The sequence below is a fragment of the Lampetra fluviatilis genome, chromosome 32 (assembly GCF_964198595.1).
Source record: "Lampetra fluviatilis chromosome 32, kcLamFluv1.1, whole genome shotgun sequence".
In the NCBI taxonomy this organism is placed as follows: domain Eukaryota; kingdom Metazoa; phylum Chordata; class Hyperoartia; order Petromyzontiformes; family Petromyzontidae; genus Lampetra; species Lampetra fluviatilis.
In genome coordinates, this window is record NC_136306.1 from 2,064,927 (window position 1) to 2,089,450 (window position 24,524).

General features: G+C 43.4%; 1 protein-coding gene across 3 annotated transcripts in view; it reads right to left on the minus strand.

Moving 5' to 3' along the window:
* Window positions 1-738: 738 nt before the first annotated feature.
* Window positions 739-24,524, minus strand: part of KCND1 (potassium voltage-gated channel subfamily D member 1) — a 482,697-nt gene continuing 458,911 nt past the window's right edge. For all 3 annotated transcript variants that reach the window (XM_078871246.1, XM_078871247.1, XM_078871245.1), the window contains 3 exons: window positions 21,074-21,133; window positions 9,107-9,363; window positions 739-3,322 (listed from right to left, as the gene is read on the minus strand). In XM_078871246.1, coding sequence (XP_078727372.1) covers window positions 3,127-3,322; window positions 9,107-9,363; window positions 21,074-21,133 — 513 coding nt within the window. In that variant the 3' untranslated portion in view covers window positions 739-3,126. The remainder of the gene's footprint in view (window positions 3,323-9,106; window positions 9,364-21,073; window positions 21,134-24,524) is intronic.

Genomic DNA, 24,524 nt, shown 5'->3' on the forward strand with positions numbered 1-24,524 from the left:
ACACACTATCCTAAAAATACAGCATCATATTTTAACACTAAAGCAGTCACTGACTCGCAACAACTTGCAATCATAAGTGACAGAGTTAATGAAAATTGAGTATGCCGATAGCATAAAAAATGTGATAGAGCAAATCTGAGATCAGATTTGGAATCAGCACCCTAAAATTAGTCTAAAACAGCTGCAAAAGTCCAGGCCAGAATTTTGTTGTTGTTGACCAGTGTTATCTGTGTATAAACCCACGCTTGGCAATGTTCCTTGGCTTTACCCTACCACGAGCTCATTTGGACTGCCAACAAAAGAACAATTGCAATGTGCACGCCATCTCAAAGGAGACTCTCGCCCTTTTGATACAGATTCACAGATATTCCGGTGCTCAGATGCAAGACGTAGCTCACACAATGTTTGAAGTCTCGAAGCAGTAGCTTTACTACATAGTTTGGCAGTCATATGCACACCACATTCAAATCATATGAAGTTAATTCTGGTGGAGCATGAGAAAAAAACAATCGTTCCATCTGCACGAGGGGGAATAGATTGCGTTCAGATTGCACGTTAAGACCTCGCGTTTGGGAGGAAATACACAGCAAAACCTTAACGATTCTCATCAGAAGCGCAATTAAATGAATTCACAAATTTTATTGAACTGTTTTCTCTTGCGCATATCCACTTAAAACTAGTTTATTTAACAGAGAAAGAGAATGGATGTTGACCGATATATTAAACTTCTTTCAAAGAGAGCGCAAAAATAAGGATCTACTCTATATGGTGATGGACATGAGCGTTAGATACATTGCACTTAATGCATATTAAGCATGCAAAGATTCATTTTATTTGCTCAGTGTTGCACAAGCGATTTTATAACAGATTTGTGCATCTTTACAAAACCAATTGGAATAAAGTAGAACGTATAACAACGCAGACATGTGTGAGACCTAACACAGTGAACGATGCAAGTAGCTGTCTGTTGGTTTATTTCACCAAATGTGCTAACGGCAATTCTAGAGGTTCACACATCAAAAACTAGAGAAGATATGTAACGTCCCGGTCCTGTAAGAACAAATAGCCAGGCAAAACATTTCTTTTGTACGGACTTACAGTTGTCTCTTTCCTTCTCAAACCATCCCCAAAGCGAGTCACTTCAGCACGCCACTTTCACGACCTCCGAAACCCGAAGCAGACAAGTAGACAGATAAAATAAGTTCACGACGACAATAAAGCGTTAGTCCACGCAACGCAATGCACCGTACATTCCATTTCAAAATCAGAAGGCCCTAAACCGTTTGTACACTCCCTTTCAAAAAACAACTTTTGCGGTAAGAAACCCACTGCCGTTAGACGCTTGCGTGTGATCGGAAACTGCTGGCTTTGTGTTTTTTTTATGTTTTCATTTTTTTAAACTTATTGATTTTTTTTTATTATTGCATAAACCTCCAACAACAAAGTGATTTGGAAGTGTCTGGTCCGAAGTCAGCATGAACATATACATATATGCGAATGTATTATACCACTACCCTGTATTCAGTGAATCCACCATCAGCCCCGTGTGGGGTTCCCTTCTGATCAGGTCACAGCAAAACCGCTGCAGTGATAATGTGGCCAAACTTCATTAAATCCAAGCACGTGTTTTACAGGTGTCTGTTCTACCTAACCTCCGTACTTTTAATAGCTATGCTGCAATGAAGCATTTAAACTCTATGCAGCACTACCGTATGGAAAAAAATGCCTGTTTTTTTAAATACATTTTATTTTTTTTAAACATATTTGGCATCAACAACACATGTAAAAGGTTAGGGGGTTATGGTACTAACACAAAGTTACTACCTAGGAAAGATAACACTGGAGCATTTCTTTTTTGAAGCCATGCATGTGTCTGAATACGTGTTGTCCATAGAATTACAGCATTTCCATTATCCGTTATAAATACACAAGGCTGGACTATTAAAAACTAAGATGTCTTGTAACATTGTCATGGGTGTGAGAACCACCACTTGTTTATATTATACGATGGTTGAAAGATGTCACATTTTCGAACAGCAATTCTTGCTGAAGCCATTTGCTTACCATGAAGGAAGCCGAGCTGGGTTTGTGTTCATCTCAAAATAATAATCATCATCATCATAAACCCAAAACACAACATTCTCAAACCTCCGCTCGTGAAAATGTTGTTTCGGTGCAATCTTGAAAAGTCTGAAAAATTCCTCCGCAATCAATTCCCTTAATGTACACACGAACAAAGAATGTGCAAGGATAAAGGTAAAATTTTATCAAAATAAAACAGTAACTGTAACTTTGCAGTACCTGATAGAAATCTTTCTTGCTTACCAACAAAACGTCCTGATGATGACATGCATAAAGCTGGCCATTATCTGTGTAATATACACAAAACTGTTTCGATTCCTCAAACCCTTCCAACAGTGAAACCTGAATTGCACCGAATTCCAAACACTCAGAGAGAAACGCGCCTCTTTCAAATGTGCACGGACGAGTGGTCATGCATACGACGAAACTAACAAAATGCACAGATGACTGAATATACAGGTGCACGGGAGCTGTGCGCGCGCACACACAGTAAGAAACTTGAGAAACTAGCCTCATTCCATTGTATTCACATTGTGAAACTCAAGACTAAAATTCCGTGAAGCTTAATATAAACAGCTAATATATATTTACTTCCACGTGCTCTCTGCGTAAAATTAAATAAATATTCCATTCTCGGACACAGTCTGGAGACAGCATCGGCAGCAGCAGCAGCAAAAAAAACCGTAACCAGACCGAAACTCTCTTCTCCTCTCTGTGTGCAGACCCCCACGGAGCCTCCCGCCACAGTAGTTCTGCTCCCGGCACCGTCTCCGTGCTTGCGAACGGGAGTCCTCCTCTTCCTCCCGTCGGCTCTTGCTCGCGGCCCCTCCGCACAGTAAAACCCGCCTGTGGCCTCCCCTCTCCATCGTGCTGGAGCACCGCGGGGCTTCCAGCTCCCCTCCTCCGCCTCCTCCTCCCATCCACCCTCCTCCTCTTCCTCGCCACTCTGCCTCCTCCTCCTCCTCCTCCAGGGCCCATCGCAAGGCAACCAAAAAAAATAAATCAAACCACCCGAAAAATGAACGACTTTATGTATCGGTGGCCTCACAAGGCGGAGATTTTGATGACGCTGGGGCTGGCCTGGCTGGAGAGGTGGTGGGTAGCGCCGGGGGATGGGGGCCGGTTCTCTCCTTCGGGCGTGGTGGTCGGCGTGGGGATGCTGATGATTGCCGTCGTCATGTGAGACGGGTCGCAGTTGAGCTTGGCCGTCTCCTCCAGCTTGGCGTTGAGACTCTCGCGCCTGCGGACAGGTGAAGGCAGAGGAGTTCACTTCGCGTCCCTCCCTCCCTCCCTCTTAGCAAACCGTGTCAAATGTCGCATGTTTTTATCACGAAAAAAATTATTACAAGGCTCCGCACTCATCGATCAAAGAGGATGCTCCCACGGTTGTAATGGTTAGCTCGCACTAAGAGGTCACTGCTTCGATCTCCCAGCATGGCAAGTCAATCGATGGGCAGGTTTTTAAAGTCCCCTCCCACCCCACCTGTGTGTGCTCAGCAGTGTTATTGGGGGACATCAACAGGCGACCAGCAGGTCGTGTGCGGTGAGATAAAGTGGAGGGGTTACTGTCCTCCCGCATCTCCGATTAACACCGTTGGCTACGTACGGAGTAAAACATACATTGTGGAAAAAGTCGACCAAAATGTAGTGAAGAGGGAAGTGAATTATTTTGTCCTTTGAAAAACGTGACACATTTTTTACTGTTTGGCTGTGTCGGGTGGTGGAGGGTTACGACACATTTATAAATAACGCGATCTGACCCAAAAACCTATATTATGAGAGAGCCTTCTGTCAGCAGTTGTGCGAGCAGATATTGCAGGACTGCACCGTTATCTTTCACAGTGGGCAGTGCTCATGTCAAGAGAATGGACCTTAGAAAATGATATCAGAATTCTTCCTAAGCCACGTTAATGGGCCCCTTACCCGCAACTCAGTGGCACAATTGTCATTTTAATCTGTCCTGTAAAGAGTGTTCATCGCTTGGTAGTCAAACTAATTTTTTTTAAAAATCCCTCCGCACTAAAATGCGATAACCGAAATAAATAAAGCAAATGTAATTTGATTTCCTTTTTGTGCAGTCACTGGTGATTACTCTGAGATCATTGACTCACCAGTTCAGTGCACTGACATGGGCATTAGCCACCCAACCCATCCAGCCACATCGACTTTTGAAGTACTGAATTGAAGCAATACAAATATTATAACGTACAGATATGTGAACCCACTGCTGGTTGAACGCCTCCACATGCCTTGTCGGCCATTGGCGTTGTTTGACCATACTTCACCACGCTGATGTGTGCAGATTAGTGAGGGGGGAAGGAGAGGTGGTCTCAGAACCGGTTTAGCTGTTAGATTTCCACTGAAGTTATAGGTCATAGTGGAGTGTGATACCCATGGAACGATGGCTCCACTGCTGTACTAATGTGTTTGCAGTGTTTGGTTTCAACGGTTATGAAACTTGCCCCCTGATAGTGCCAGTGGGAATAACGTCCTGAAAGCTCGAGATTTTGTTTTCAATTGCCATGAGGTTTCTGTGGCTTGTTTGGCAATGCCCTCGTTATTAGTCTGAAGCATTTGAATAATGTTCATATATTTAAGACAGATCTGAAGTCATTGTAGGATCTGTTTTTTTTTTACAGATATCGGAGGCTATTGATATATGGTAATACATATAACCATTATGAAATTATTAATTTATTTACAACATTTTCCTGATAGATTTTTCAATATTTTGATGTGAAACGAAACTAATCCGAGATTGTGCAATGTGATAATATCGCCCTTTGTAACCTCTGGTATAGGATGACCTTACAAGTAAATAGATTTTATTGACCGATTTAAATGAAGGTTAAATATTGATGATAAACATTAGCGGGCAGGTTTCCACATCTGGCATGTAATCCTTTGGAATCTAAACTCAAGGACCCTTAACATATTCACAGCCATGGTCTTTAATTCACTTTCATTATATTCTGAAATATGAATGAAAATTTCAAGCACGAGCAAAACTCCCAAATAGATACATCACCTTTAACACTTTTCCTGTAAGGGTTGAAATTTTCAACGATCTCCATTTCTATATTGACATGCCAAAATAATAATCACACAATAATAGTTCTCAGCCCATGCCATAAGAGGGCTTAGATATTTGAAAATTTTTGATGTGTGAATCAATTAAACTATGCTGAAATGATTCAATGCGATAAAATATCCCTTAGTAACCTTTGGTAAAGGATGCCCTTCCAAGTAATTGATTGTATTGACTACAATGAAGGGTTTAATGTTGAGGCTAAACTTTGTGCTCACAGGTTGAAACATCAGGGATATCGCTTCTGATGGTTCTCAACTCAAGAGAAGTTGCTTACGCACTGGTCCAAAACGCGTCCACATTCAGTGAATTTGGAAACATTCCAGAAAACTCAAGCATTAGGAACATTTATCACTTGGCTATCACACCACCGAAACACATTCCTGCGGAGGGAGCTGGTAGGAACGTTGGGTTGCTCAGTCAATGGCCAGGGTCAACGGCGGAGTGGTGTATTACACAAATATGGCCGACTGTGAGAGCAGGCACAAGCCGGCGTGAGTAGGTTAAACGTTGAGTTTTATAAGGGCACCACGGGGTGACCAGCCCCTCCCCTCCCCACCCAGCCCCACCGCTCCCAACCATCACCCAGCCCCACCATCCCCACCCAGCCCCTCCCCACCCAACCCCTCCCCACCCTCCCCACCCAGCCCCTCCTCACCCTCCCCTCTCCACCCAGCCCCACCGCTCCCATTTTTGGATGCACGACGGACGGACGGACACAATAATCCCCTGTGGGCTGGTGTAACCAGGAGGTTCCTACCAGTATAATACTTTGACTGTAGTAGCTGGCACCTCACCATGTTGCCACACTTACGCCTCTGTTTTATTCTATTTTAATAGTCTCCCATTTCTAATGCCTATATGCCTGAATAAGAATAACAATACAAAATAATTTCAGCCCATTCTTAAAACCCACTGCTCAATGAAGGCCTCCCAATGCCAAATCGGTCACGGGGTTGTTCGACCGCAGTGGCTACGCTGGCCAACGCGCGTTGGTGAAAGCAGAGGGGGTCCCCTGGCCCGGTTCAGATGTCGCTCATCACTGATTTCAGCCATGGCTAGGGATTCAAACTCAGAGCTTGGGGTGTGTGAACCACTGTGCCAATGCTCCCCTAGACAAAGATCCCCCGATGTAGCCTTAACAGACTATTGGGGCAAGCACTGTTAGCGAGCGCCTATGAAGGCTGGCACGGCACATGAGGGGGTGGGTGGCCAACACCATGCCCGGCCGCCTTTGTCTCTCTAGTGGCGATGTTTACACACCGCACCAGGTACTCATTTGAGACTGAGTCGACCTAGTGGAGGCCCAGGACCAGTTCAAATAATCGTCACCGATATTGGCTGTGAGCGGGAATCGAACTTGGGTAGCCGGGTTTGTAGCGCAGCGTGCTAACCGCTACACTTCCGCTCCCCACTATGCTGTATATATGCACACACACACATTATAATTTTTTAACTTGCGCACTTTACATCGACTGATGTACCTATGTCCTTGGACATTCAGGAATAATTCTAACATTTTCCTGATAAATATATCTATGGATAGCTTATAATGAATACTGTTTACAGTATTATCTAGCCCTGCATACCAGGTTCTTTCATAAAATAAATCGGCCCGCCATGACAATGTTTTTGTCATGCCACTGAAACATAATGTCCCATTCTTGAAAATATTATCAAAGTGTTCGTGACCCCTTTTTTTTACAATTGTCAGTGCCCTCCCGCGATGCCTCACAGCGGTGGCTATTAAAGCGTTGTGAACTCCCTCAATGGGAATGGCATTCACCATTTGGCCATGGGGAAAAAATGATACACTCCGAGGGTAATTGACAGTTTCATGATATATTGCATACCTACGTGGAAATGTGGAATTTCCACCACTTTCAGGGTCTGGGTCGTGATGTCCTATTATTGCTCCATGAACAAGTTCAATGGTGAACGTGCAGACCGATAACACCTTGCTCTTCACCCTTGCTGGTGAAAGGGCTTCCACGAGAGTGAGCTTTATAGAGCCCCCTCTAAATGGTATTTGGCCTACTCTTCCACACTGGCCAGAGGCTCTTGGAAGAGGAGATGGGAGTACGCACACTTTACCCCACCACACATGACCTGTTGACCAACTAACTGTAGGTGAACCCATTACTACTGCTGGGTGGAGAGAGGTGGTGGATTTTAGAGACTTTCCCATTTCATTCAACTGCCGTGCCAGATCAAATTGTCGATTTATGGATTGCAAGTCCAGTGTGCTACCCATGACGCCACGGTAGCTTCTCTCAAACATTACATCACATTTATGCTACGAGAAACCTCATAATTCATGTTTGGCAGAATAGCAGTTTCCACTTATGCGTCACAGCAACTGTGACACATAATTGAGCAATTTTGTCTATTTTTTTTCACCAAAAAATTGTGGACAGGATGTTCTGACAGCCCACGAATTGATACGTAAAAAATAACAATTTAAATTCAAAATATTACCCTCAAATCACGATTAATTGTGCTTTATTTTAAATAAAAAATAATAATCTGGACTGATTAACATTGGCCATGATTTTATACAATATAATTGTGCCTGCTTGGCATAGTTTGTGTGTTGACACTGCTGGCTAACACGTGATAGGCACATTAAGATAGACAGCTGAAAAGCAACCTTACAGGCATGAAACAAAGGTTCAGGCTGAAAAATGTTGGCTCACTTTTTCTAATTATGTTCAATTAATCCCTCGCTTGGGCAAGGTTTTCGTTTGGGAATATTAACAGTGCTCTGTGCCGATATTATTAAGCATGAGGCATAACCACATCTTTGATAAACATATAAACACGATAAAATATATTTGTTATTTTACCAGGTAAGGCCCACTGAGCTATACAGCTCTTTATCAGAAGCAACCTGGCCACAAATGATAACTCAACGAAGTGGCTTACCACGTGGAAATTTAAAACAGTAGCCAAATACTCTAAACGCATGTTTCTAAATGTGGAGGGAAAAACTGGGGGACCCAGAGGGAAATACACGCGACCACGGGGAGAACATGCAAACTGAAAATATGCAGGTGTCAGGGTCGGGATCGAACCCACGGCTTCCTTCATGACAGGCAAGGGAGATAGCATGTCACCACCATGGTGGCTAAGGTATGTGTTCTCTTGATGTCTTCATTAAGCCACCCCCAAAGCTAGACCACTCTGGCGAAGTCTGTCCAGGGAATCCGGCTCAGTTGAGAATCTTCAAGTCCCAGCCTAAGAAGGTATTTCTTTCAGAAGGTCTTTGCTGTTTTAACTCAGCCACTTTTTACCCAAATGGCCCAAAGGCCATTGATGTAAAGCATCTTGAGATTTTATGGAAGACGCTGTAGAAGTTGTAACTCTTATTATTTTTAATCTAGATTTGAAGTTTTCGTTACTGCAGGGATCCATACTCTTTGGTTCTTTCGGTAAAGTCACGTAGGTATAAAATAAAATAAATTAAATCACGACGTTTCGATTGCAACACAAGCAATCATCATCAGGTGGGTCAACCACAGCACTATTTTTTTTCTCTTCCACTTCAGCAAACAAGTTCTTATTATTGTTGTTGATGTTAGGAATTCAAGGCAAAAATATGAACGTAGTGTGAAATGCTTAGCTAAACCGTTTGACGAACACCGAGCAAAAACAGTGGTACTCAATCTACTAAGCAGATTTTGTTTTAGTTTCGGCTATAAACGGATACCGCCGAGGGAATTATGTGAATTACACGTGGCACCAGATTTAATCACCGTTAATTATTGCACTTAAACAAACTCCCTGGGCGGGAGCGTCAGATTTAACGCCTCGCTGGCGAAGCTCGCGCCCCGTGGTTTGCGCTCAGACGTTCGTTTCCCTACGTCCGAGCGGGCATCTCTACCACCCCCCCCCACCCCCTGGCCAATTGGCCAATCCTCTAAGCGGCACCCTCACCTGTTGGGCAAATGCGTGGCTCGCTCCAGCGAGCGGATCTGGATGGTGTTGAGCTCCTGCGCGCTGCCGACGCCGCTGCCCGAGATGTTGGAGTTGGGCAGACGGAAGGCCTTTTTGTTCCCCCGGCGGGAGCAGCACGTGCCCGTGAGGCTGTGCATGTGGGAGGAGAGCGACGGGCTGCGGCTGGGCGTGCGGTGTCCCACGGATCCCTCCAGGCAGTTGTCCTCAAACACCTTCTCGTCCACGAACTCGTGGTTCTGCCGGCGTACACGCGCGCACACGGGACACGGGCGTGAGCGGTGACGGCGCGTGGCGTGCTTGCGCGTGCGTGCGTGCGGGCGAACCTCGGTTCGTGAAACTGTGCACGGCGCACGCGGTCATTGTTTACGCCTTAAGAAGAGCCCAGCTGTGGATCCCTCGCCGCATGGGATGTGACGACGCGTGCGTTTTGCGCGCGTTCTTTCGATTTATACCGTTTGTAAAAATATACAAATGTTTTAATTCGCAGAGTGTGCGTATGAATTGAACATAACCACTGAGAATAGGGCATGGATGAAAATTACTTTAAAATGAATCTATTTCAAATATACATCTTCTGGACCACCATTTCACACCGATTAGGGCCTCGCGGGATGACCACGTTCCAAAGTGATGCTATGAAATCAAATGTCCCGATCAGGTTGGTTGATACTCGTAATCGTTCAAACCTCTTTGCAGTTTGGGCAATCTTTACAATGGTCACGTGACAAGATTGGTGAAATAACCGTTGCAACGTCAAGACTTATCTGAAATAAATACGCCCATTTTGACACAAAAGCTCTTGCTTATCAAACAATAACATACGAGTTGAGTAAACCGTATTGAAATCTCAACGTTTCCTTGATAGTTGTGCAATGTATCCCGTACAAGGATACGAGCGTTATCACTGTTCTTTAATTGTCAGCACCAGTGGCGGCTCCTGCAAAATCTCTCAGGGGGCAAATGTCTGGATGATTGATAAGGATAAGGTCCACCCATGCAATGGATAAATTAACAGCTTAAGCATGTAAAGGCAACTTCACTTCTTTAATATTAATGAAAAATAAAGTGACTCTTACAATACATCTTGTTTGTTTCTATACTCACTATTAAAACAAACCACTCAAGTTTATTTTATTAAAGATTCCACTAGGTGGCGACAAATAATATTGTTGGGTGAAACGTGCTTACGTATGATGACGCAAGCACGTATGATGACGTAAGCACGTTAGGGCGAGCCCTCCCGGAAGCCATAGAGAATGCATTGCAGCGCCCCCGTTCGAAAAAAAACATCTTTGAATGTAAGTCTATGGGACCACTCGGGGCGATTCTCAGCTGGAGGGAAATCGCCCAAAAAAAGGCGGTACTCCACAGAACGTAGCATGACGCTGATTGGACTATATCCAGAGGCAAAGTGACGGCTCGCGTGACTCTGTGGTTGAATGACATTGGTGGTGCGTCGCCCAATCGCCCGAATGAAGAAACCGCCCCTGGTCAGCACTATCATACTCACCATCACCCTCGACATCATCATCTAAAGACTTTAAACCAGGCGGATGGTATAAACCACAGCAAACACCAGCACATTATGGTCTACTCTAGAGAGTGATATCTTGTTAAAATAAATATTGACATGTCATTGTGCCTGTTGGTAGTGATCCAGTTGGACGAGTACAAAATGTATTAAAGTTAACATTATTTTTGTATTATAGTGTCCCTCTGTGGATAATTAATTCTTATCACTTTCAAGTTGTGCTAATTGCAAAATGTTATGTAATTTATAAAAATGGAAATATGAGCACGAACAAAATAATGTTAAATAATTGTCAACAATGTATCATTCAACAGACCACCATTTCAAAAGGAACGTGCATTTACAAAAATATTACGCAACCAAAATAGTTCATTTTCCCACTGACAGTATTGTGGAGAAAACTCGGAAAGGATGTGATGAATAAGTTCCGTCACGACTTACAACTTGAGAAAATGGAATCGAAAACAACCACTGTAAGGTCCTTTTAAACAATCATATTGTGCACTGTAAGAGCGATGGGATATTTTGGCAGCACTGGAACAAAAAAAAATCAATTAAATGTGCCTGGGTAGCGTGGTAATGCAGTCAGCATCCCATTAGGCAGTCGGCATCAATCTTGTATCCAGTGATTTAGAAGTGCATTGAAATACACATCCTTCTGTAGTTGCAACATCTGCTATATTCTACCTCTGCGTTCCTCAGACTATAAGGTTTATAAACCTTCCTAAATTAAGATTGTGTTTAACAGCACCTGACAGCAAATGGCTAGGATGCTCAATAATTAATAAATAAAAAATAAAGCTGATCTTCACAGAAATAAATATTTCATGCTGGCGTTTTAATTAACAAAAGTAATCTCGTTTCGTTACTGCAGTGTAAGTAAAAATATTTTGCCTGTGAATTTCAAAAAAGGTAATTTGAATGATCATATCCATACCCATTAAATGTTAATTCTCTTCAAAGTGACTTCTCAACGTAACGTAACGGACGATGTAAATATTATCTTCGGGACCTTTTTTCCAATATAAAAAAAGAAGAATAGGTTTTACCCTTTCTGGCAATAAAACAGGCGTTCAGATGTCCAATTACCAAATAGATACCTCTTGCAAAGCATCAAGTCTGCATGAACCACACTCATGGCCGGGAGTGAAACTCTGGTCACCGGGTTTTCAGCGCATGGCTTCTCATTACTAAAACACAATGCCACCCGCACTTTGCTCCACCAGGCACGACCTGCTATGATGGTGGATCCATTAATACTGCTGGGTGTGTGGTGGCGTGGGGGGGTATTTAAAATATAAAAAAAACTTGCACCATCATATCAACTGTCGCGCCGGAAGATCAATTTGAATCGAGATTGCAACGGCAGCGTGCGGGCCATTACACCTCAGCAGCAGCATCAGCACCAACAGCATCCTCACTCAACATCAACTAAAAGTCAAATTACGTGAGCAGTGATTGCACGAGTGGTATGGATTGTGTGCTCCGTTTATAATTCCGTCATCATTCTCGTTCTTTCGAAAAATCACTCCTCTCCCTGCTGCTGCTGCTGCTGCCAGAGCTATGTTTTTCCAGTTCAAGTACAAACGGCAACCAGTCAAAGCGTGCTCTCCACTACTCCCTTCTACATTTATATATCTCGAGACTTAAATATGCGCGAATCATAACGAAAGATAACATTGCCAATCTGGAAAGCTGGAACTCTCAACCTTGCAAGGCTGGTACATTGCTGGTTGTGAGTTATATACATCCAGTTGGGCGGTGGAGGCGCAAGACTGCGATCGATCCATTGAGAGGGTAGGTGGATCGCACAAACGTTGCGAAACTCCCTTCGCTTGGGTGTGGAGGTGTCCGGTTTCATCTCACACTCCTCAATAGGCTTGAATGCGTTGTGTATATTCAGGAAGCAAGTGAGAGAGTCCATAAAAAAGGTAATTTGAATTATCATCTCTCTACCCAAGGTTGATGTGAATTTAATAAATGATCATTATTATTAAAGTCACTTTCACCCTAATGTAGCTGACGATGGAAATGTCCAAATACATAGAGGACTGCGGAGTTTTGGCCAATTGTGGTCTCGGGCTCACTGCCTAGCTGCCTTCTAGCTTGTGTGCGGTTCCTCAGCGATTGTGAGATGCAATTTGGATGAACGAAGACGCTACGTATAAAACTAAACGTTATTATTTTCGTACCAAATGGAGTGCAATTCTGTCAGGAGTTCAGGGAAATATGCATTTAAACGACACGTAAAACGATACTTTGCATGTGAATCTGATTTGTCAGTTGGCATCATTATCCTCCTCCTCCTCGTAACCCTTGCTGTATTCTGCACATGAACACTGTTTCAATAAAATGTCCTGATGGCTATCACTCCGAGCTTATAAAAATAATAATAATGATGTCTCGACCCATGGCCGAGGCTTCTCCATCCAACTGCAAGAGCAGCCTGATAACAGCAACCACCACGCTCGAGAAAGCGATCTGTCAAACGCTCGCTCATCCACGCTGGGCAGATAACCCTCCTGAGTTTTTCTTTAATTTTTTTTGTTATTAATTTTTGACGGTAAAACACGAAGAGCTGAATTTGTTGGACTACACTGGTCAACAAAAAAAAAAATTCTGGCCTGGACTTTTGCAGCTATTTTAGACTAATTTCAGGGTGCTGATTCCAAATCTGATCTCAGATTTGCTCTATCACATCTCGTTTTTATGCTATCGGCATACCCAATTTTCATTGATTTTACCAGAAATTAACTCTGTCACTTATGATTGCAAGTTGTTGCGAGTCAGTGACTGCTTTAGTGTTAAAATATGGTGCTGTATTTTTAGGATAGTGTATTTATAATATCATTTTATGTAGATATCCACATTTATTTAATATTTTTCTTCTGCAGTTTTTATTGAAAATGCAATATTTGATATCTCAAAAACCTGATGTGATAGACAAATGAGCACCCCAAAATTACCTTAAAACCGTTGGAATACCTTATGCCAGCAAAAGTGTGTTGACCAGTGCTATTGACGGGCTTCTTCGGCGCCGGTGACCGTGCAGCGGGCAACACAGACGACGATTTACATTTACCGCACGCGGCGCCAAACGTCACGGAATCGGCAGCACGCCCGTGGCATTCTGAAGCGGGCTAACTCTCCACTCTGGCGGACGGGGGGGGGGGGAAGTGTTACACCGCCAATTGGCCAAAGCCAGTGAGAAAATCAAGTGAGATGTGAAATAACAATTGGGAAGGGCAAGCAACGCCTTTAACTAAGAGGGCAGAGGGAGATGGGGCAATCCCCGTGTGAGCTGTAGCTTGATTGCACGAACGCAGAGGGACTGCTCACCCCGCTAGTTAACACGGCGCGCCGATGCGTCAAGGCTGACCGATATCCGGATTGCCGCTGAAAAGCGCGTGCCAAGCGCCGTGAAATGCATCGCTCTGTTTCACCGTATTCTACGGGGCGGTGAATATTTTATACCGAGAACAAACGCTCTTGGTTAACACATCGAACCGCACATAACGATGCCCGATAAACGTACTTATTCCCACAATACATCTTGGAAATATATCTCCTCAATTTAGCCGCTCTCTTGAGGAGGCACTTAGTGTATGTGCTTGCCACCCGATCAGCTGTCGGCTAAAAAAGCTTTTGGAGTTGTGTGTTTTTTTTAAAAACCTCTCCCCGAACTTCAGTGCGCACGCTTCGCACGGCTCCGTCGTGCCGGTGGCATTCTCTGCACTTAAATTTCCCTGTCCTTTCCTTCACAGATGACTTTGTTGGAGGGGGGGGGGGTTAAATGTGTTTTTTAATTCCAGCACGTACGACCTGCTGTCCTTTCCTGCCTCGTTAGCTCTTTCTACAGCCGCAATGTGGCTGCGCGGCTGACTTCACGCTCTGCCAACCATGAGACTGAAGCTGATTGCAGAATGCTGCAGTGCGGTGGACACGTTGAACAGAATTGTGCCTTAAGTACCCTCCGACACACCGGTGTGCTGAACTATTATAGAATTGGCATGTTTTGTTTACGTGACAAACCATCCTAATTGGCTGTGTCAGGTGGTGGAGGGTTTAACGACACATTTATATTTACGCGATCTAACCCAAAAACACCCCTCTATTATGGATGATTTTGTTCGCGAAAGCCTACGTGCTAAACAGAACTGTGCCTCTTTACACAAATTAACTACTGCATTTCTCCTTAACCACAATGCCTACAATTTACCCAATAAGGTCATAAAGTGGATTTACAGATCGGGGCTTAGTGTGTGTGTAGGCAATATTGGGGTCCTGTATCCTGAAGCTACAACGTAAATGGATTGTGAAATTCTGACCCAGAGGACACCTGTAATGAAAACATTGCTGCTTAATTGTTTAATAAGCAATAACCCCTCGGGCATTGCTGTGGTAACATGGGTATTATTGCATAGGCCGTTGCGTAGTGAAGTTGTGGACATAGATTATCGTAGAAAAGTTTAAAATTCAGGGCGGCAAACTGGCCTAGCATTGAACTTTCTCAATTTTTCTTGCCCCGCTTGAATGATAAAAATTTACAATGCAATGACATTTTGAAAACACTATTATATAGTACTTTGGAGGAAATGGCATGTCCCATATAGGACGTCCTGCACCGGCGTGAACAAGAGCCGATTTTCTAATTTCAAAATAGAACAGAATACTCGGTCTCTGGGTATATGTCAACTCTCAACTGCGTCCGGCCTCCAGTCATCGGCACACTTTACAATTCAAAGCTTGCGAAGATGATGCCGTGTTATATTCCAGTCGCTCAAAATGTATGTCTGCAAACTTCTTACGGCTTCAGTATTTGTGGCCCTCTTAGAGAATGGTAAAGGAGCATAAGAAAGTAACTATCAACGGAGTCACTTGGTGTGACTCGCAGTTAATCAACAGCGGCTCGTAGAACTGGAGCTCTGTAGCCAGCCTATCAAGGCCTCCACAGCTTTAGTAGTAACGAAATTGAGAGAAAAAAGCTCCCAGGATATGTTCAACACAAGAGCAGATGGCAGAATGCCAACGTCTAGATAAAATTGTTCTGAACATTGCAAGTGGAGGAGGCGGTGCTCATGATGTACAGGGCTATGGATCAACAATTGTATCTTTCGTTCGTCTTCTCTCCAAAAACAATACTTAATAACGAAAATATTTTTGTTCACAAGTTCTGATACTTTTTCTGAAAAGTACGAAGTTGAAATATTTCAGAAATGTATTCTTCTTATTATTAGTGCAGTAACTTATGTTGAATATACTACGTTACTGTACATGTAATGCACAGTGTGTGATAGACAATGTTTTACATAAGAGGTTTTTGGATTAGATCCCGTTAAACCCGCCACCACCCGACACAGGGAATTATTACGGTTTGCCACGTAAACAAAACATGCCAATTCGTTACTAGTTCAGCACACCGGTGTGTTGGAGAGTAAACCCACAACATTTACCATTCGAGTCCTGTGAAGTTTCACCGGTAATTACAACCAGCATCATCAGGTGACAGCCAGAGTTGTGGAGAAATCATCCTCCTGTTTCGATCTTAGGTACTACAATACTTATTCAATTATGAAGGGCGTTTAACAAGTCCAATTGCATATTCAATTTTAAATGGGCAAAGCTATAACTAATTCCTGCCTGGAAGACAAAATATAAAAATGTGTCTCTGTAATACTGTGCATGTGCAGCGTGCACTGCAGTTTGCAGACCCCCTATTGTATTTAGGATAAATTAATTATCATTTTTTTCGATATCAATTTATATTTTTCTGCCATATGCTCCACACAGACAATCCAGAATGGAGGTGGGTCAAGTGAAAGAGAGGCTTTTAAGTGTGTCAGACTGTGCCCTCCTCGAACATTGAGGCGAAGAGGCCCTGGCTGGGGTAGATGGAAGGTCACGGTGGTACATCACTGAATTTAAATGACCGACGACACGTGTGCAAGCCGAAATGTTCGAGTCCAGACGGCTCGTCACGGACGTTAAACGCCTGGCGTGAGAACACATTCAAACCAGCGCTTGGAATTCAGCTCGCATTATCGCGGAGTTTGCTGCTTGACACTGCCAAATGGAATTCACGGCGTACATTTTGTGACGTACATTCTGAAAGGCTCCGAAAGTGTGGGATCGGTCAATGCTTATAATTCATGTCCGTCCATATGCGTGCATTCATTTCCATGGCTTTTACCAAAGTCATTGTGTCACGGCGGTTACAAAGTGGTTGCGGTGTCACTTTCAAACAAAAGATCAGGTTGAAATATTCGTGGGCAATTCCTGCTACGGCCACTACTCTTGCACGTGACCGGTAAGTGGTTGTAGTGCCCTCCACTCCGGGTGGCTGCAGTGGCAGCGGCAGCAGCAGCAGCAGGGGGAGGAGAAGGAGGAGTCCGGGTCTCCAGAGGAGCGGAGAGGTCGTCTCGATCTGGCGTAGGCAACGCGAGACGAGGGGCCGGCCGGCTGGACGCTTCCAACTACTACAGTATTGACTATCTCTTCTCAGGGAGACAGTGTTAGCAATGAGGGCACAACAAGTGGGATGGTGGGAGGCAAATATTGGTTGTGTGGCTACAAATATCTTGGGAGTTGTGAGCAAAAAACATCTAAACGCGTTTAGGTTTCAGTGTGGGGAGGGACTCATCCCCTTCTGTTTGTAGGCCACATTCCTATGTCTGGCAGAGACAAAATAATTTGAAGGTCAATTGCTGTTGCCTTTCCACAGAGTGGTACTCATCGGATGGGTGGGGAGAGAGGAAGAACCGAGTTGACACCAATCTGAGATTACATTTGTGACATTTATGACAGCTTATCTGGTCAGATAGAATATATATTAGATTTACGTGCAGAGAATTACAAGAGTGGTCAGAGCATTATGAAGGTCCAGCGATGTGTGGCATGTCCTGTTTCAAAGAACATAAAAAGAAAACTAATTACAGTATAGTGAGACACAGTAAAAGGAATATTGTAAAATGTTTTTGGTGGGGACCAAAATTATGAGGGCAACGTCTGCGCCTTCGTACCAGTAAAGTGCAGGACGAGGGGACCAGTAATTGTACCAGCGCAACCACTGGCACAACTAACATTGCATACACGAGCACGGGGGAAACCTCAAGAGTTCAAATTTATAAATCGCGAAGATCAAGATGTACGATTTTGAGGGGGGAAATTATGCATTGCAATCACACTGGAGGAGGAAGGTATTCCAGTGAGGTCAGCATTGAATTGTCTTGGCATTCAATTACCTTGGCATTAGCTTTGTATTAAGTTATCTTGCCATTTTATTAACTTGGTATTCAATTAGGTTTCAGTCCAATTATTGTGTAGGGTTTTCAATAATTGCATTGCAACAAATTCGTTTTTGAGGATTTAAACACTACTTTGAAGTGAACACTGAATGGGTGCAAAGACAAGTGAAGCCAATTGTTTATTTATCTATCCCTTACGGTGCAGAGGCAAGTGAAGTCATTATTTATCTATACCTTACGGTGAACGAGTTTCTCTGTTCCCAAATTAGTTGCCGTTAACTTTCAAATCGTGCACACATTTGTGGATTGACATCGGCACCCAACATCCTGCTTCTGCAAATAGTACCACAAAAGTCCCCAATTGCCAACTTTACAGGAGGACAGATGCTTTTGGTAATTCCCCACAGAAATGACCGGATCGGTTCTGAGAATAGGACCCGTCAAGCACATACGTACGTACGTACGAGCTGGCTCAGTGGTAAGCGCAGGAGCCCCACCAAAATATGTGGGTGACCTCATAAATTAATGAATGGATCAGCCGTGCCAGGAGATCCTGGCACCGAACATTTCAGCAATGCGTCGGCCCCCCCTCCGTGCCTCCTTTCACCCTCCCACCCATGAAAATTGTTGGAAACATTTGGTAATGCGATGCACCGGCAGCCACTTCGATTCGAAATTCACAAAGGTTGCACTACACAGCCAGATAGTTCATCATCGTCATTGAACCAGATCCAGTGATCTGCAATATGATGCCAGATACCCGGAACAGCATCCCATAGAAGACTATTGTGCTAATCCTTGTCTGCAGTGGAACGTGGAATAAATATAATATCCAGTTCCTTTACACTTGTTGAATAGGCCTCTTCGTGTGTACTGTAATCCAAATTGAGAGTGATCGCAAAATAGGACCAGTCCACTTGATGAAATACTGTAGTTAAATGTCCTAAATCCATAGCATAGATATACGTACAATATATTCCGTGGACAATGAGCCCGAACGAAAATATTAAATTTACTTCAAGCGGCATTATCAGGCTCAGATGCAAGTTGTATAAATCTCGGATGATGTGCACTGACACCATGAAATTAGGATGTCACGAGCTTCTCAAGCGTAAACTTTCCTCTTCTCCTTTATAAATGGGCACGTGTGTCTGCCATCTGCAATATCCAGTGAGACGTCGTCTTTACACGGCACTCGTGCTTTGAGACTACAGCCAGCACAACACGGGCACAAGTCACTGGGTTGAAGCCGCCGATTTTTGTTCAGCTGCATTACAACGGTAACGCATGCGGCTCAGACACCACACAAGTCAAGGGCACACCTGTACATGCTTCAGAAGAAAATGCTCTGGTAATTTGTGGTATATTGTAACGTGTTGGTGCTAATGACGCGGACATATAATTTGTTTTCGTGATGTGAAAATGCCACTTCAAAGATACGTATTATCATTTGTGAGAGCTATCCTTCAAATAATGATGCTTTAAACAATATATAATTATGCTTTTTCTTGCGAGTGTCTGACATAAACGTAGTAACCTACCTTTTGAGAAGGCTCAAGGACGCAAACATTTATAAACTTGATTGTCAAGGGTGGCAGTAATTTACACAAACATGGGATTTTTATGCTAATGTAACATTTTAGTTTTAGCCAGAAATTAACAGTGAATAGGAAGAGAACAAGAGTTGTATGGACGGAAAACAACTAATAGCCGAAAAATTGGCATTCTTGATGCCGGTGTTGTTTGCATGGCAAGAACTTACATTAGCAGGATTAATCAATAGTAATTAATAAATCAGATTCTCCCTTGCAGTGCCTTTCATGTCTTCCAAAGGGAAAGAGCAGATGGTGTTAATATACAGCATGTGCCTACCAGTCATGTCCTGCTGGACAGACATTCGCAAAGACTTTGAACATGACGGTTTATGCGAAATACATCGACAAGACCAGGTCACCCACCCTGCAAATGAAACCACACACAGAGAGCATTCGACCGCGTGTGTGTTTGAATTCGTGTGAATTTGTTATCGTGATGGGTAACAAATTTATCGCGAGGGTGATTTTTTTTTTTCATCGGTGTCTTCAAATAAACAGCCGGATGCTGAAGAAAATGAAGCGTTGTTAAACGAGGCCCATGTGCACGGCTGTCGCTGTGATCATTTGACGACTACCATTGCATCCATCTGGGTGGAAACAGAACGTATTCAAAATAACGTCACCTGCGCAATGGCTGGGTTTACTCGACGGTAATATTTACACTTTATGAGAATGTGTCAATATGAATTTACGCAAATAAAGTGGTCCTGTAAGCAGATAACTCAACGCTTATTACCTAAGGAGGGAATGCCCTCTTCACTGTATAGGATTGTATTGTGATTTATTTAGATACTTTAAGAACTTTGAGGCTTGCTACTATTAATTTAGCTTACACAGTACCATTGTTTTAAGCAATGTATATATGTATGATTGTATTGCAAAAGACATTGATTCAGTTTTCGGAAATTGCAAATTGAGAGAATTATGAAAACAACACGATTCGTAAATACGTTAGTTCTTATGTATTTGGAGTAATAATGTGTACTATGTCACAGTAGATATTAAAACGACATACCACCCTTCCTGTATGCAGCTGTTGTTACAATGCATATACAGTATACTAAATGGCAAGATTTAGGTAGGCTGTTCATAGTTGAAAAGATTTATTTTGCTTATATATTTTTTTATTTTATCTTTAAATCACCCACAGTAATGAGTATATCAGTGTGACATGAGGAGCTTAGTCGTAAAATTGCCTGAAACCATTATTGGCAATATGTTCCCTTCAATCCGAGTGCTAAATAATTAAATATTTACTCGGCACAAGAGAACCATTTGAACGAACGTGTGTGTTCTGATATCTGCCTGTCATCCCCAAGCACAGGGCAAATCACATTTTGTATGCATGTACGTATGCTGAGCGGCTCTCGCACCGTACGTAGCCAATCGTGCTAACTGGGGGTGCGGATTTTTGGCTTTAAAACACTCGCAGTCGGAAGCACAAAGCACATTTAAGGGAATACGGCGAAAAGGAGTCAAATTAAAATACTGCACAAGGCAACTGAAAAGACTGCGGAGACGACAAAGACTCGAGCACAACACGGGACGCAACAACAGAGAGTCACAAATCCTGTACCTTTGTAGCCCGTGCAGCAGGGATGGAACAGTATGGATCATCCACTAGATAGGACAACCCCTGCAAGCAACATGCATCAGGGGAACAGAGAACAAACGGGAAAATAATAAACATAGAGGGGAGGAAAGGGGGAAGAGCAGTCGCATTCACAGCATACGCGTGTTAGAGTTAAACAGATATCCGTTCAACAGATATCCTGTCATTCACGTTTGCCGACATGCAGATATACATTTTTGTCGTCTTAGAGGTTCACAACCAGATGCACCACACGTGGCACAGAGGTAAGTTTATAGCGCCGAAGCGAATACATGTTTTGATTAGGCCTCTGCGATGTACGTTCAGTTTCGCATCCTTTTGACCTCCTCCCCACTTCGCTCCAGAAATGTCATCTCATTTAATTTTTTTGTCAGTGGAGTGAGCGGAGGGCTTTTAAAGATGGGTATTAGAGTGGAAACGACCTTGAAAGTACAAGCCGAGGCATAATTAGGTTCAGTGAAGGATTTCAATTAGATTGCGTGATAACACGTCGGTTATTACATTTCTGTCGAATGCAGGTGGCACGTCTGAATTATTCAAGGACCACCTAGGAGCAAGTAGCGTGTCCATGTCGGATCTGGCGGAAGTGTGCGTATCTAACTTTATCGTCAGTCTTTGCGGCCTGCATGAGAACTTCTTGTTCCGTACGGCTGAGGTGGACGCAGAACGGCAACTACAATTTCAGATTCAGGCGGTCAAGCCCAGATAGCCGATGTCAGGAGGAGCGGAGTGCATCGCTGTGATGATGTCTCCTTCGTATTTGATAATTTTGTCCTCATGAAAGTATTTACAGATGTAGCCCTGCTTAATTCAAACATAGAGCGGTGTCACCAGTCTGGATTTGGATTTCATATACCCTTCATATAGATGAGCCCAAGAGAATGCAATTAATGCATTGAGAATTATTATTTGAAATATTCCTATGAAATAATAATAATTATTTTTCACTACTCGATGAAGGCCTTCCCACAATGTGTTGGTTCTGGGGGTTGTTTGACCATACCTCACCACGCTGGTCAATGCAGGTTTTTAAGTGGGGGAGGGGATGGGGGGGGTGTGCCCTGGAATGGTTAAAACATCAGATCAAACTGCCGTCCAATTGTAATTCTTTCCACAGGATGATGCATTTTACAGCCACACCGCACAATGCAATCCGTGACAGATAAAGATGGACGGGCCCGCTGTCAAAACCGCTGCCGGACGATGACCTTCGACGGGCCGCGTTGGTCGTTGGGGTTTAGTTGGACGACACTTTACCCGCGCCCAGACACCTCGTGTCCCCTTTTGACAGGAGATGGAGTGAAGGTGAACGGCCACTTTTGCTCACACGCGTGTGAGAAAATAAAACCCGCGCCGCGGATGAGCGCCAAATAATTTCCAAGCCGAGTTGAGAAACCGCTCAATTTGCACCTCCCTCTCTCTCTCTCCCCCTGTGTGTGTGTGTGTGCAATGGGGTCCCTGGACACACTACCGCTCGGAGATGACGCTCCAACACTCAGACTCGTTTGTCACGATACGTTTACAGGTCGCGCACGTGCATTTATTTGTGAAGATCTAACGACCGAGGTCTCTCTCCACCACGTAACCGTGCATCTCACTCTCCTTGTAATTAATTGATCATTTTGGTCTTTCGTGTCCCAGAGAATCGCTGACGAAACCGCCCAGGGTATAAGCAGCACTCGATCGTGGCTTGTTTGAGTTAACACACATTTCTCTCTCTTTAAAAAAATATACCAATTTGCTTTGGTGCTCGCACAGTTAACGATATACAATCTGCACACTTTTACTATGAAATAAGACACGTGCGATGGGGCAGGTGAGTGGATTGAGCATCAGAAATTGTTGTTTTGACAGGCAAGGAGGTAGGTAGGAGAAGACTTATACGTGAGCAGGATACAGCTTTGTTGATAGCTATGAAAGCAAATGGTGTATTGGATATGCTTAGTACGGTCTATTTTATAACTTAAAATAGTTAGACATATGAGGTTAGCAGAGCTTATGTTACTATGCGAGAAGCAACAGACCATTATTGTTCTTCGTGCAATTAAGACTTTAGAAAAACATAGGTAAAAAGCCATGCTACGTTTTGATTGTTGAAATCATTTCAATTTAGAGGTGATATTCAACAATAAGATTTAGGTGTAAAACTGCCACAAAAATGGGCCACCCTGGCAAATAATTACCCAGGGTGGTAAAATGCCAATTTTACAGCATAACTCATCTTGAGCATTATTACCACATTATGATCTGTGGCAGTTTCCTTTGGCTCAATTCCATACAAATGCTGGGAAAATTACTTCCTCATTGGTGATGAAAACTGCCCTTACTCGTTCGAGCATGTAGATCCTTTGCTGTGACTTTAATTTGGGATGAGTGATGTCCGTGTCAAATTACATAGTGTGGAGTTTCAAAATCTCAGACAGCACTCTTGTCTGGAATCTGGCAGCTTCTTACGTAAAGGGGCTCTTGAAAATCCTTTCCCTGAAATGTAAGTGCATTCTTTGGTCCCATTTGCACAAAGAATATTCTGAATAAATGTACTTCAGCCACTGCAAAGTAACGTAGAATGGAACAGTACATTTCTATAGTATATAGGAAGAGGGACATGATGCTATCAATGCGTCGAGAGATGAAGGAAAGCGCAGATGCGGCGTACAATATAAGCCATGGATTTGCTTCACCTCAACAGTCTTTCTGCTCATCAGCGAAGTTGGAAAAAGCCAGCATCGGTGATGAGCAGCAAAACGGTCAGCGGAGCAAAGGCAAGTCCTGGGGTGGTGTTGTCTGCTTCTATAGCACGCAGGAAGTCATGTTACTTATAGGCAGAGACATTTACAGACAGAATGAGTCGGTCAAGCAGATGAACAGCAGCAAAAGCAAATTGTCAATGTGGCGGGTTCCCTACGTCAGCACACTCTGGGACTCCGCGATGACCAACTCAAGTCCAAATATGTTCGACTCACTTTGAAACCACAAACATCATCGTTACATGACAAAATATTATCCGATCCATAATTGCACAGTTGTGATCCGCAGCTCTTGTGGTGCTCTGCAAGGGTCAGGGGTCAGGCTTAGGAAGACTGCTACCCGATTTTACCGAGAGAAACAATGTCGACGGGCTACTTGTTGTTTTAACGGATCAGCGAACTTTGGGAGCACCACAAAAGATACAGCACACGTATGCATCTATCAACTCCGAAATTAGTCACCAAAAAAAAAACTGGTATTCATAAATAAATAAATAAAACAAACAAAACATACTTCATGTATACATAGCACAATGTACAGGGCTTCAACAATTTGCTGTCAGTTTTATTTTATTTTTTATATCGCTCATTGAATGACGGGTAAACAAGGTTGGTGATATGCCCACAAAACATTTTGCTGATCAAAAATAAATCGGGCTGTCTATCTC